The sequence below is a fragment of the Mobula hypostoma genome, chromosome 4 (assembly GCF_963921235.1).
Source record: "Mobula hypostoma chromosome 4, sMobHyp1.1, whole genome shotgun sequence".
Taxonomy (NCBI): domain Eukaryota; kingdom Metazoa; phylum Chordata; class Chondrichthyes; order Myliobatiformes; family Myliobatidae; genus Mobula; species Mobula hypostoma.
In genome coordinates this window covers 204,158,685-204,172,592 of record NC_086100.1, presented here as the reverse complement: position 1 = coordinate 204,172,592, position 13,908 = coordinate 204,158,685, and the positions used below count along the sequence as shown (strand labels likewise).

The window sequence follows — 13,908 nt, the reverse complement described above, 5'->3', positions numbered from 1 at the left end:
TCCATGTATACCTAGCGACTGAATTTTCCTAACTAACCTCCCATGCGGGACCTTGTCAAAGGCCTTACTGAAGTCCATGTAGACAATATCCACTGCCTTCCCTTCATCCACTTTCCTGGTAACCTCCTCGAAAAACTCCAACAGATTGGTCAAACATGACCTACCACGCACAAAGCCATGTTGACTCTCCCTAATAAGCCCCTGTCTATCCAAATGCTTGTAGATTCTGTCTCTTAGTACTCCCTCCAATAACTTACCTACTACTGACGTTAAACTCACCGGCCTATAATTTCCCAGATTACTTTTTGATCCTTTTTTAAACAACGGAACAACATGAGCCACTCTCCAATCCTCCGGCACTTCACACGTAGACAGCGACATTTTAAATATTTCTGCCAGGGCCCTCGCAATTTCAACACTAGTCTCCTTCAAGGTCCGAGGGAACACTCTGTCAGTTCCCGGGGATTTATCCACTTTAATTTTCCTCAAGACAGCAAGCACCTCCTCCTTTTCAATCTGTACAGTTTCCATGGTCTCACTACTTGATTCCCTCAATTCCATAGATTTCATGCCAGCTTCCTTAGTAAATACAGACGCAAAAAACCTATTTAAGATCTCCCCCATTTCCTTTGGTTCCGCACAAAGCTGACCACTCTGATCTTCAAGAGGACCAATTTTATCCCCTACAATCCTTTTGCTCTTAATATACTTGTAAAAGCTCTTTGGATTATTCTTCACTTTGACTGCCAAGGCAACCTCATGTCTTCTTTTTGCCCTCCTGATTTCTTTCTTAAGTATTTTCTTGCACTTCTTATACTCCTCAAGCACCTGATTTACCCCCTGTTTCCTATGCATTTCATACAACTCCCTCTTCTTCTTTATCAGAGTTGCAATATCCCTTGAGAACCAAGGTTCCTTATTCCTATTCAATTTGCCTTTAATCCTGACAGGAACATACAAACTCTGCACTCTCAAAATTTCCCCTTTGAAGGCTTCCCACCTACCAATCACATCTTTGCCAGAGAACAACCTGTCCCAATCCACACATTTTAGATCCTTTCTCATTTCTTCAAATTTGGCCTTCTCCCAGTTCAGAACCTCAACCCTAGAACCAGATTTATCCTTGTCCATGATCAAATTGAAACTAATGGTGTTATAATCACTGGAACCAAAGTGCTCCCTTACACAGACTTCTGTCACTTGCCCTAATTCGTTTCCTAACAGGAGATCCAATATTGCATCCCTTCTAGTTGGTCCCTCTATATACTGATTTAGAAAACTTTCCTGAACACATTTTACAAACTCTAAACCATCTAGACCCCTAACAGTATGGGAGTCCCAATCAATGTATGGAAAATTAAAATCCCCTACCACCACAACTTTATGTTTCCTGCAGTTGCCTGCTATCTCTCTGCAGATTTGCTCTTCCAAGTCTCGTTGACTATTGGGTGCTCTGTAATAAAATCCCACTAATGTGGCCATACCTTTCCTGCCAATCTGGTAATACTGACCTGTCGATCGAGACTCTCCCAAAGGCTAAAACATCACCAGATCCATGTTGTCCTGTGCCCTTGGGGACCGCCCTGCTTCAGTAAGGTTACCCCCATTCCATCACCAGCCCGAGCAACTTGCACACAAATTAGACATTAGAACAACGTAGCACAGGAACCGGCCCGCCAGCCCACAGCGTTGTGCCAACTAATTATGTTAGTAATCAAACCCAACAAAATGATTCCATTCTGCCTACACAATATGGATTTCTACTTTCCTGCTCATTCATGTCCCTATCCAAGAGCCCCGTGAGCAACACCATGGTATGTCCCTCCACCACCAACCCAGGCAGCACGTCCCAGGTATCAACCATTTTCTGTGTTTAAAAAAAAAAACATCCCTGCATCTTGTTCGAATGCATTCCTTCTCAATTTAATTGCATACCCTCTGGTTTTATACATTTCAATGCAGCGAAAATAATACTGGATCTCTATCTATGCCTTTCATGATCTGTCACTCCACGTATCGGAGCAATGAATCTCCTTTCGACTGCTTCCAGTTCCAGTCTCTCCTTAAACAAATGAACCGAATCGATGCACGTCAGCCCCAGTGTGGCTTTGCCCACATACCGACGGTGTATCCATACCTCCCTCATCCTAAGCTCCAACCTGCTGCCAATGACTGTGATTAGGACCAATGCGTGCTTACTGATTGGCACAGTCGTGGGGTCGAATGGCTTATTTCTGCCCACTTTCGCAAAGGTCATTCCACGCTCCTTTCGTGGCCCGGCTACCCAGTACACCCCTCCACACATACACACAGAGGTCCTCACCCCAAAAGCTCATTCACTGCTCTCCAGGGATCTGCCACTGTGGCCAAGACATGGCCACCTCCACTTGCAGCCATCCCAGCCACTGTAACTAGTCATCTGAAGGAGCTCATCAACCAGCGGGACATGTGACAAAGATTGACTAGCAGTGCTGTGGTCTGAATATAAAACTATAATTGCTGCCATTGTGAACACTTAATAATGAGGCTTCTCAGCAGTATTTGCCAACACGTCATAAACAATAAATACCTGGCACGATTAGAGGGAACTCTGGGGGAGTTTTGCCACAATTGTACTCCTGATAGCCATGGCAACCTGTGTCAAGGCATCTCCGTCTCCTGTTATTTCAGTTACATTACTACAACTTGAAATCTCTTCCTTAAGACCATTAAAATGCCCTATGAGGTAACGCACCCTTGGTTTTGGTGAGTTCATTTTTGGTCCTTCCCCATTCACCGCTCAGCCGAATGTTTTAATGCAAAGTTATTAATACAAGTGCACGGAGTTAAGTACTGAGGTAGAATTAGGCCATTTGGCCCATCGAGTCAGCTCCACCATTTGAGCATGGCTGATCCATGTTTCCTCTATGTCCCCATCTCCACCCTGTATCCCTCATGCCCTGACCAATCAAGAATCTGTCAACCTCTGTCTTAAATATATATAAAGACTCGGCCTCCACAGATGCCTGTGGCAACAAATTTAACTGATTCTCCATTCTCTGGATAAAGAATTTTCTCCTCATCTCCATTCTAAATGGATGCCCCTCACCTCCCGCCATTGCTGTGTCCTCTAGCCCGAGACTCTCCCACCACAGGGAACATTCTCTCCACATCCACTTGATCAAAACGTTTCAGCATTCGATAGGTTTCAATCAATTCACCGTTATTCTTCTTAATTCTAGTGATACAGGCCTAGAGCAGTCAAACACTCCACACACGACAAGCCGTTCATCCTGATAATGTTTCAAGATGTGAAGTTACAGATACACCTACAGACAGGCACAGGCAGCAGTTGATGTCGAAGTGAACCCAGTCAAGAGCCCTGTCACTCCAGAGTCTGGAGATGCTGGAAGCTCGGACAACAGATAGTCTACAGGAGGGTCTCAGATGGGTTGAGCTGAGCAGCGTTTGTTGGGGGAAGGGATTGTCTACAGTTCTTCAACGTCCCCCACCTGCTCTACAAATGCAGCTGAACCTGTTGAGTTTGTCTGTTGGACTGTAACTTACCATTTGGTTCAATAATGATTTAACAATCGGACTGCATCTATGTGTACTTGTGTATGATTGAGTGTGTGTGAGAGACGGAGTCTGGGTGTAATTGTGTGTGTGTGTGTGTGTGTGTATATATATATTCTAGGCTTCTCAGCTCTACCCAGGCTACTCAGTTTTATCCAGCATTATGTTTGTCAAAGGGGAAATACCCCAGTGTGCAGACAGGAGACACAGCACTGGCTTGTGGCAGAGAATTCGGTACACGGGAATAAGTGTAAGGATGTGGCTGTGGGAAATCCGCTTCAGTAGATGAATTGGCTGACTTCGTTTACGTCTTTCTGAGACAAACATTTGACATTGGTTTAGAATTGCCACAAGTATCTAGATACAGTAATCATGAACTCTGTTCCTTTTCGCCATCCAAAGTAGATTGTGATGCTAGATTTAAAGAGACAGACCACAATGTTTCAATCACAGTGAAACTGCGCTACAGGTAGGCGAATAAAGCGTAGGTGATGCAAGACTGTGCAAAGCCCTCAGGCATCCTAGATTTATATATTAACTATTTTTAGATGTTTATTTTTGGTCTTCAACATTAGTGTATCATTAGAAAGATAAATTTTAGATTTCCAAACATTCATTTTGTAAATCAAGGAAAGAACCTGAGAATGTTTTGTATTTCACTAAAAAAGTAGCGTATTAAGTAATAGACCGCTTTTCAAAAAAAAACTTGATTATTCTGCAGGTGCAGAGCTCAATGCATAATTAAACAGTATGCTAATGATCAATGACTTAATGTTTTGAATGGCTAAACTGATTAACTGAAACAGAAATTTGTTCAGAAGGAATAAAACTGTACTATCAAAATAAAAGTGTGGGAGATGTGACAGTTCAGACCATGAGATATGCACCATTTGGCCCACCAAGTCTGTTCCGCCATTCAATCATGGGCTGATCCAATTCTTCCAGTCATTCCTGCTCCCCTGCCTTCACCCCATACCATTTGATGCCCTGGCTAAACAAGAACCTATCTATCTCTGTCTTAGATACACCCAATGACTTGGCCTCCACAGCCACTTGTGGCAACAAATTCCACACATTTACCACCCTCTGAGTAAAGTAATTTCTCCTCATTTCAGTCCTAAAACAACGTCCTTCAATCCTAAAGTCATGCACTCTTTTCCTAGAATCCCCTACCATGGGAAATAACTTTGCTATATTGAATCTGTTCAGGCCTTTTAACATTGGGAATGTTTCTATGAGCTCTCCCGTCATTCTCCTGAACTCCAGGAAATATAGCCCAAGAGCTGCCAGACGTTCCTCATATGGTAACCCACTCATTCCTGAAATCATTCTCGTGAATCACTTCTGAACCCTCTCCTATGTCAGTATATCATTTCTAAAATAAGGAGCCCAAAACTGCACACAAGCCTCAAAATCACATCCCTGCTCTTATATTCTGTACATCTAGAAATGAATACCAACATTTCATTTGCCCTCTTCATAACCGACTCAACTTGGAGGGTAACCTTTAGGGTATCTTGCACGAACACTCACAAGTTTCTCTGCATCTCTGCATTTTCAATTTTCTTCCCATCTAAATAATAGTCTGCCTGTTTATTTCTTCCACCAATTTAAGGTGGGGGCTTATATGGGAGGCAGGGTTTGAGGGTCGGCACAACATTGTGGGCCAAAGGGCCTGTACTGTGCTGTACTATTCTATGTTCCATGTTCTATGTTCAAAGTGCATGAACATACCACTACAATACCATTAATAGATTTTGTAGAAGAAATATGAAACGCTATAGAAAGAAATGAATACACAGTGGGAATATTCCTTGATCTAAAAAGAGCATTTGACACCATTGACCATAAATTATTGTTAAAAAAATGAGGACTATATGGTATTAGAGAGGTGGCACATGACTGTTTAAGTAGTTATTTGGAATACAGGTATCAGTACGTACATATAAATAACTCAAATTCAAAACTTTTGAGGGTAACTTGTGGGGTTCCACAAAGTTCTTTCTTTCTTTTCTTTTTAAATATTTTTATTACTTTTCCAAAATTATAAACAGAATAACAATATTGATACAGAGAGATTGGAATAATCTTATTGTTGATAAACATGTACAAAAAAGATTTCAAATCATACAGGTGCAATAGACTTCCAAGCTCTTAATATAGTTAATCATAGAATAAAAAGAAATAAAAAGAAAAAAAATAATACAAAGAAAAACCCCCCCAAAAAAACAAAAATAAAACTAAATACTAAACCCCCCAAAAAAAAGCAAACGGAACAAAACAAGGCTGGACCAATGTCTTAAATCAAATACGTTCAATAATGTCGTCAACTCCGCTCCTCTATTCATATATTTTAAGTTAATAAGAAGGATTCAGAATGGTCAAATTACATCATAAGAAAATTTTGAATAAATGGTTTCCAAGTCTCTTCAAACCTAACCAAAGGATCAAAAATGTCACTTCTGATTTTTTTTCTAAATTTAAACATGATATAGTTTGGGAAAACCATTGAAATGTGGTAGGAGGGTTGGTCTCTTTCCAGTTCAATAAAATGGATCTTCTGGCCATTGAAGTAAAAAATACGATCATCTGACAGGCTGAAGAGGATAAAAAAACTATGTTCTGTCATTGGCAATCCAAAAATTGCCGTAACGGGATGGGGTTGTAAGTCAAAATACATAACTGTTGAGATAATATCAGAAATATCTTGGCAGAATTTTTCCAAAAGAGGGCAGGATCAAAACATGTGAGTTCAGAAAGCCACCTCAGAGTGACATCTGTCCAGGTAGGGTTCATATGTGAATAAAAACGGGCTAATTTATCTTTAGACATATGGGCCCTATGCACTACTTTAAATTGTATTAGCATATGTTTGGCACATATAGAGGAAGAACTAACTAATTGAAAAATTTTATCCCATTTCTCTATAGGTCAGCAAAGTTGAAGTTCCCTTTCCCATTCATTTTTAATTTTATCAGATATACCTGGCTGTAATTTCATAATTATATCGTAAATATGGAGGAAGGGAGGAGAAGATGGCGGTGCGATGCAGTGCGCGCGGCCGTTCTGAATGATATCGTATGTGTTAACTAGGGGCCATGCACAATCCTGATTTGATGGAGACAGCCGTGAGAAGCGCAGAGGAACACCTGAAACTTCTGAAATGCCTGCTTTGCTGCCGCTGCTACTGTGCGATCGAGAATCTCCAGAAGGGAAGGCCCCAAATCCTTGGCTTTGCCTATTGCCTGTTGCTGGGGTTGGGGTCGAAGCGCTCGGCAGAAATTGTGCTCGGTGTCGGAGAGCTGGCCGGAGGCTCGGAATTTTCGGGCGGACTCGGAGTCGGACTGTGGTCGGATGCTACATCGGCAAGTTTGTGGCGATGGTGGTTCACCGTCTGCATGAGATGATGGGACTTTCGAGAGACTTTGAGACTTTTACCGTGCCCATGGTCTGTTCTTATCAAATTATGGTATTGCTTTGCACTGTTGTAACTATATGTTATAACTATGTGGTTTTTGTCAGTTTTTCAGTTGGTTTGTCATGTATTTCTGTGATATCATTCTGGAAAAATATTGTATCATTTCTTAATGCATGCATTACTAAATGACAATAAAAGAGGACTGCATGTCCTCATAATCTAATCTAATCTAATCTAAATAGATGCTATTTAAAAAGTGGCTCACCTGAGGACTGGGAGAAATTCAGAGTTCAGCAGAGGAGGACAAAGGGCTTAATTAGGAAGGGGAAAAAAGATTATGAGAGAAAACTGGCAAGGAACATAAAAACTGGCTGTAAAAGCTTTTATAGATATGTAAAAAGGAAAAGACTGGTTAAGACAAATGTAGGTCCCCCACAGACAGAAACAGGTGAACTGATTATGGGGAGCAAGGACATGGCCAACCAATTGAATAATTACTTTGGTTCTGTCTTCACTAAGGAGGACATAAATAATCTTCCAGAAATAGTAGGGGACGGAGGGTCCAGTGAGATGGAGGAACTGAGCGAAATACATGTTAGTAGGGAAGTGGTGTTAGGTAAATTGAAGGGATTAAAGGGAGATAAATCCCCAGGGCCAGATGGTCTGCATCCCAGAGTGCTTAAGGAAGTAGTCCAGGAAATACTGAATGCATTAGTGATAATTTTTCAAAACTCATTAGATTCTGGACAAGTTCTTGAGGATTGGAGGGTGGCTAATGTAACCCCACTTTTTAAAAAAGGAGGGAGAGAGAAACCGGGGAATTATAGACCGGTTAGCCTAACGTCGGTGGTGGGGAAACTGCTGGAGTCAGTTAGCAAAGATGTGATAACAGCACATTTGGAAAGCGATGAAATCATCGGACAAAGTCAGCATGGATTTGTGAAAGGAAAATCATGTCTGACGAATCTCATAGAATTTTTTGAGGATGTAACTAGGAGAGTGGATGGGGAGAACCAGTGGATGTGGTATATTTGGATTTTCAGAAGGCTTTTAACAAGGTCCCACACAGGAGATTAGTGTGCAAACTTAAAGCACATGGTATTGGGGGTAAGGTATTCATGTGGGTAGAGAATTGGTTAGCAGACAGGAAGCAAAGAGTGGGAATAAACGAGACCTTTTCAGAATGGCAGGCAGTGACTGGTGGGGTACCGCAAGGCTCAGTGCTGGGACCCCAGTTGTTTACAATATATATTAATGACTTGGATGAGGGAATTAAATGCAGCATCTCCAAGTTTGCTGACGACACGAAGCTGGGCGGCAGTGTTAGCTGTGAGGAGGATGCTAAGAGGATGCAGGGTGACTTGGATAGGTTGGGTGAGTGGGCAAATTCATGGCAGATGCAATTTAATGTGGATAAATGTGAAGTTATCCACTTTGGTGGCAAAAATAGGAAAACAAATTATTATCTGAATGGTGGCCGATTAGGAAAAGGGGAGGTGCAACGAGACCTGGGTGTCATTATACACCAGTCATTGAAAGTGGGCATGCAGGTGCAGCAGACGGTGAAAAAGGCGAATGGTATGCTGGCATTTATAGCAAGAGGATTCGAGTACAGGAGCAGGGAGGTACTACTGCAGTTGTACAAGGCCTTGGTGAGACCACACCTGGAGTATTGTGTGCAGTTTTGGTCCCCTAATCTGAGGAAAGGCATCCTTGCCATAGAGGGAGTATAAAGAAGGTTCACCAGATTGATTCCTGGGATGGCAGGACTTTCATGTGATGAAAGACTGCATGAACTAGGCTTGTACTCGTTGGAATTTAGAAGATTGAGGGGGGATCTGATTGAAATGTATAAAATCCTAAAGGGATTGGACAGGCTAGATGCAGGAAGATTGTTCCCGATGTTGGGGAAGTCCAGAACGAGGGGTCACAGTTTGAGGATAAAGGCGAAGCCTTTTAGGACTGAGATTAGGAAAAACTTCTTCACACAGAGAGTGGTGAATCTGTGGAATTCTCTGCCACAGGAAACAGTTTAGGCCAGTTCATTGGCTATATTTAAGAGGGAGTTAGATATGGCCCTTGTGGCTATGGGGATCAGGGGGTATGGAGGGAGGGCTGGTGCAGGGTTCTGAGTTGGCTGATCAGCCATGATCATAATAAATGGTGGTGCAGGCTCGAAGGGCCGAATGGCCTACTCCTGCACCTATTTTCTATGTTTTCTATGTTTTCTATTAATCTGTTCTGAAAGGGATTTAAACCTAAAATTTTGTCAATGGCATCAGTAGGGTGTGAAATTGGGAAGGTAGGCAGCGTGGTATTTAAAAAGTTCTTATGAGTAAATATCTAAAGAAGTGGGATCTGGACAAATTAAATTTATTAGATAACTGTTCAAAAGACATGAAACAGTTATTCAGAAATAAGTCACAAAAACATGTTATACCTTTCATTTTCCATATCAAAAAGGCTTGATCCATAACCAAGGGGTGAAAAAAAAATTAGATATAATAGGGCTTGATAATATAAATTTGTTCAAACCAAAAAATTTACGCAATTGAAACCATATTTGTAATGTATGTTTAATTATTGGATTAACCATCTGTCTATTCAATTTAGATAGTACAAAAGGAAAGTGAAGTTCCAAAGACAGGGTTCAGTGCTTGGTCCATTGCTGTTTATTTTGTATATAAACGATATATGTATGGTTTCTCAGACATTAAAATGTATATTATTTGCTGACGATGCAACTATATTTTGTAGTGGGGAACATCAGAAACAACTTTTGGATCCAATGGAGAAAGAATTAAAAATTATAAAGAAGGGGTTTGATACTAACAAATTATCACGAAAACTAAGTAAAATTAAATTCATAATATTTGGAAATTGTGTGTCAAACTCATATAGTAAACTTGGAATAAATGATATCAAAATTGATAAGGCATCTGAAACAAAATTTTTAGGAGTGGTAACGGATAATAAATTAAGCTGGAAACCACATAAAATTATGTCAAAGCAAAAACGGGAAAATTTATTGCAATACTGTACAAAGTGCAAGATTTCTTAAATCAGGAATCTTTATGTACGGGGTCTTTCTTTTGTTACATTTAAAATGGCGACTTTGTTATGTTAATCTGGGGAATGTGGCTTTGTTATGTTTTAACGCTGAAGAGAGTTTGCGCTAGCAGTTCGTTTTACTTTAAATTGAGATAGCAGCCTTCTAGTAGCCAATGGGTGGTTATGTATCGTTTTGTTTTCGGATACCATGCTGTATGATATGACTGTGGACTGAGTTTTGGCGGGGAGTCGAAGGAGAGACGGGGAGTCGGAGGAGAGACAGGGAGGACGGAGTAGAGACGGGGAGGACGGAGGAGAGACGAGGAGTCGGAGGAGAGACAGGGAGTCGGAGGGGAGACGGAGGAGAAACAGGGAGGACAGTGGAGAGACGGGGAGTCGGGGGAGAGACAGAGAGTCGGAGGAGGGACGAGGAGGACGGCGGACGTGTGGAGAGGCTCCGGTCAATCACTCAGGGTGATCCCGAGCTGTGAGTCGACAGGATCCGGGTGGTCGTCTGATGTCGAATTGAGCTCCAACGGTAGCGCATGAAGAACTTGGACTTTGATAAGTGTTGGCGCCTTTTTTTTTCATTACTTTCCTCTCTGTATCAAATGTATATTAATGTCATAGAATTAGTAATATCTATAAAGTGTATTTGTTAAAATTTACTGGGTGTGCTGGCTGATGATTGATGTTGTGATTGAATCAGGCGGCGACTGACCCTGAGGGGAGTGTTGAAGCAGGTGCTGGGCTGGATTTCCCCTAGACATACACGAGCCAATATAACGGAACGTTACATTTATATACACTTATACACTGTTCACTTATCATCCCATACATGTCTTACTGTGTTGAGTTATGGGGAAATACATAGAAAACATTTACAAACTCGATTTTATTTTTAACTCCAAAAGAAAGTCATACGAATTGTAAATAAGATGAGCCAACCAATCCACTATTTATTCAACTAAACCCTTTAAAATTCAGAGATTTCGTAGATTTTAAAATAATACAAATTATGTATAAAGTAAAAAATGGATAGTTACCACATAGTATTCAAAATTGTTTAAAATGACAACGTCAGCATGATTTGAGAGGGATAGGTACATTTCAAAAACAAAGGATAAGAACAAATGTAGAAAAATGATTGTATTTCAGTCAGAGGGGTAAATCTATGGAACAGTTGTAGTGAGAATTTAAAAACATGTACCATACTTAAGTTTAAAAATTATTTAAAAATAATTTAATGTACAAATATAAAACACATGATTTAAAATGAATGGGAGTAATGTAAATAAATGAAACTTGGAATTGGATTTTGTGTTAAAAGATTAGGAAAAATTTTGTTTTGATGTGATGATTGATGCCGAATATGTTATTGTATAATTAAGAGGGGTAGGTGTGATGAGCTGTAGGTTCCGCCTACATTCTTCAGGTCTGTGTTATTTAATTTAATTTTATTTATTATTTAATTTTGTTTTATGACATCATTGTTGAAAAATGATGTTTTTGTTATATTTCTACTGACCGAAATAAAAAAATTTCTTTCATCCAAAAAAATTTCATTGATTTTATTCGTACACTTTCCAACATTGTATTTCATTTGCCACTTCTCTGCCCATTCCCCTAAACTGTCTTAAGTCTCTCTGCAGTCTCTGCTTGCTCAACACTACCCGCTCCTCCACCAGTCTCCAGCCTCGGCTCAAGTCTGAAGACTCCAGCCTCGTCCTGCCTGCCAGCCAAGTCATGTCCTTGCCTAATTCTGGGGTCCGATCCAGAGGCAAGACCCAGGTTCTGGGTCCTTGTCCAGTCTCTGGCTCAGAGTCCAAGCCCAGGCTCCTAGCTCTCTTGTCCAGTCCTGTTCCGGGTTCCCGGTTTTCGTATCCATGTCCTTGCCCTCACCCTGTATCCTAGTCCTGTCCCTAGACTTCAGTGTCTGTGTCTTGCACTTGGGTCCGTTCCCAGCCACCTCCTTATGGCAGTCACGGAGCAGCCACCTTCACTGAGTTCACGTTTTTGATGCCTGATATTCATCTGTAAGGAGTTCACCAATACTGTCCCATCCCGAACTTCTGTCCTTATGGTTTTCCAGTTTGAGCTCTCCTTCAGTGCTTCGCATCCCTCCTGGCTACACACATTGTCAAACACACGCATAGGTACACAAAAATGCACACTCACAAAACAAACACACACACACACACACACACACGCACACACAGATACAGACAGAGATACAATGAACAGAACAAAGCCGCGCTGGCAGTGGTCAGATGAGCACGTTCCTGATGTACAAATATCAGAAACTCTGCAGAAGCTGGAACCGAGGACAACACACACACACAGACAATGCTGTAAAAACTCTGCTGAGTTCCTCAAGATTTTTTCTTTTGATGTTTCTGATGTAATAGACTTTTGTGAGCATCTCAAATCTGCCAAAGGTCAAACGAACATTGAGAAGAAATCTTACAACCTGCAAAGAAATGGCAGTCTTGTTAAATAACAAAAATAAACTGTTTTATATTGGCAGATGAATAGATTCAGGGAGGCATAAAGTGAATCTCAAGCCTCAGATACAATGTTAGATATGCATGTGAGAGAAAGACAGAGTCAACGAGACAGACAGATTGACACTGGCACCGTCTGCACAGGTGACCTCATACTACCGTCTGACTTACCTCTCCCTCACCGGCCGGGATTCCCTCTTCTGCCCTCGGGGAAATACTTTAATCACGTCCGAATTTCCTCCTGTCGACACACAATGTGCGACACTTAATAGTCCGAATACCTGATTCTGCTCCTGTACCTTACAATCTTACATTTGATAGTGGTAAACTTGACGCCTACTAGAATATAGAAACATAGAAACATAGAAAATAGGTGCAGGAGTAGGCCATTCGGCCCTTCGAGCCTGCACCGCCATTTATTATGATCATGGCTGATCATCCAACTCAGAACCCGCCCCAGCCTTCCCTCCATACCCCCTGATCGCCGTAGCCACAAGGGCCATATCTAACTCCCTCTTAAATATAGCCAATGAACCGGCGTCAACTGTTTCCTGTGGCAGAGAATTCCACAGATTCACCACTCTCTGTGTGAAGAAGTTTTTCCTAATCTCGGTCCTAAAAGGCTTCCCCTCTATCCTCAAACTGTGACCCCTCGTTCTGGACTTCCCCAACATCGGGAACGATCTTCCTGCATCTAGCCTGTCCAATCCCTTTAGGATCTTATACGTTTCAATCATATCCCCCCTCAATCTTCTAAATTCCAACGAGTACAAGCCCAGTTCATGCAGTCTTTCTTCATATGAAAGTCCTGCCATCCCAGGAATCAATCTGGTGAACCTTCTTTGTACTCCCTCTATGGCAAAGATGTCTTTCCTCAGATTAGGGGACCAAAACTGCACACAATACTCCAGGCGTGGTCTCACCAAGGCCTTGTACAACTGCAGTAGTACCTCCCTGCTCCTGTACTCGAATCCTCTTGCTATAAATGCCAGCATACCATTCGCCTTTTTCACCGCCTGCTGTACCTGCATGCCCACTTTCAATGACTGGTGTATAATGACACCCAGGTCTCGTTGCACCTCCCCTTTTCCTAATCGGCCACCACTCAGATAATAATCTGTTTTCCTATTTTTGCCACCAAAGTGGATAACTTCACATTTATCCACATTAAATTGCATCTGCCATGAATTTGCCCACTCACCCAACCTATCCAAGTCACCCTGCATCCTCTTAGCATCCTCCTCACTGCTAACACTGCCACCCAGCTTCGTGTCATCCGCAAACTTGGAGATGCTGCATTTAATTCCCTCATCCCAATCATTAATATATATTGTAAACAACTGGGGTCCCAGCACTGAGCCTTGCGGTACCCCACTAGTC

At 41.7% G+C, this 13,908-nt stretch overlaps 1 protein-coding gene across 4 annotated transcripts in view; it reads left to right on the top strand.

The window, feature by feature from the left end:
• The window catches only part of LOC134345912 (uncharacterized), a 46,894-nt gene extending 33,865 nt beyond the window's left edge, over positions 1 to 13,029 (top strand). For 2 of the 4 annotated variants that reach the window (XR_010017790.1, XM_063047255.1), the window contains one exon: positions 6,486 to 13,029. Coding sequence is in view for 3 of the 4 variants with exons in the window: in XM_063047255.1 (XP_062903325.1) it covers positions 6,486 to 6,499 (14 nt within the window). In the remaining variant the exon portion in view is untranslated. The remainder of the gene's footprint in view (positions 1 to 6,485) is intronic. The other 2 variants (XM_063047254.1, XM_063047253.1) reach the window with 1 other exon arrangement.
• The last annotated feature ends 879 nt before the right edge of the window (positions 13,030 to 13,908 follow it).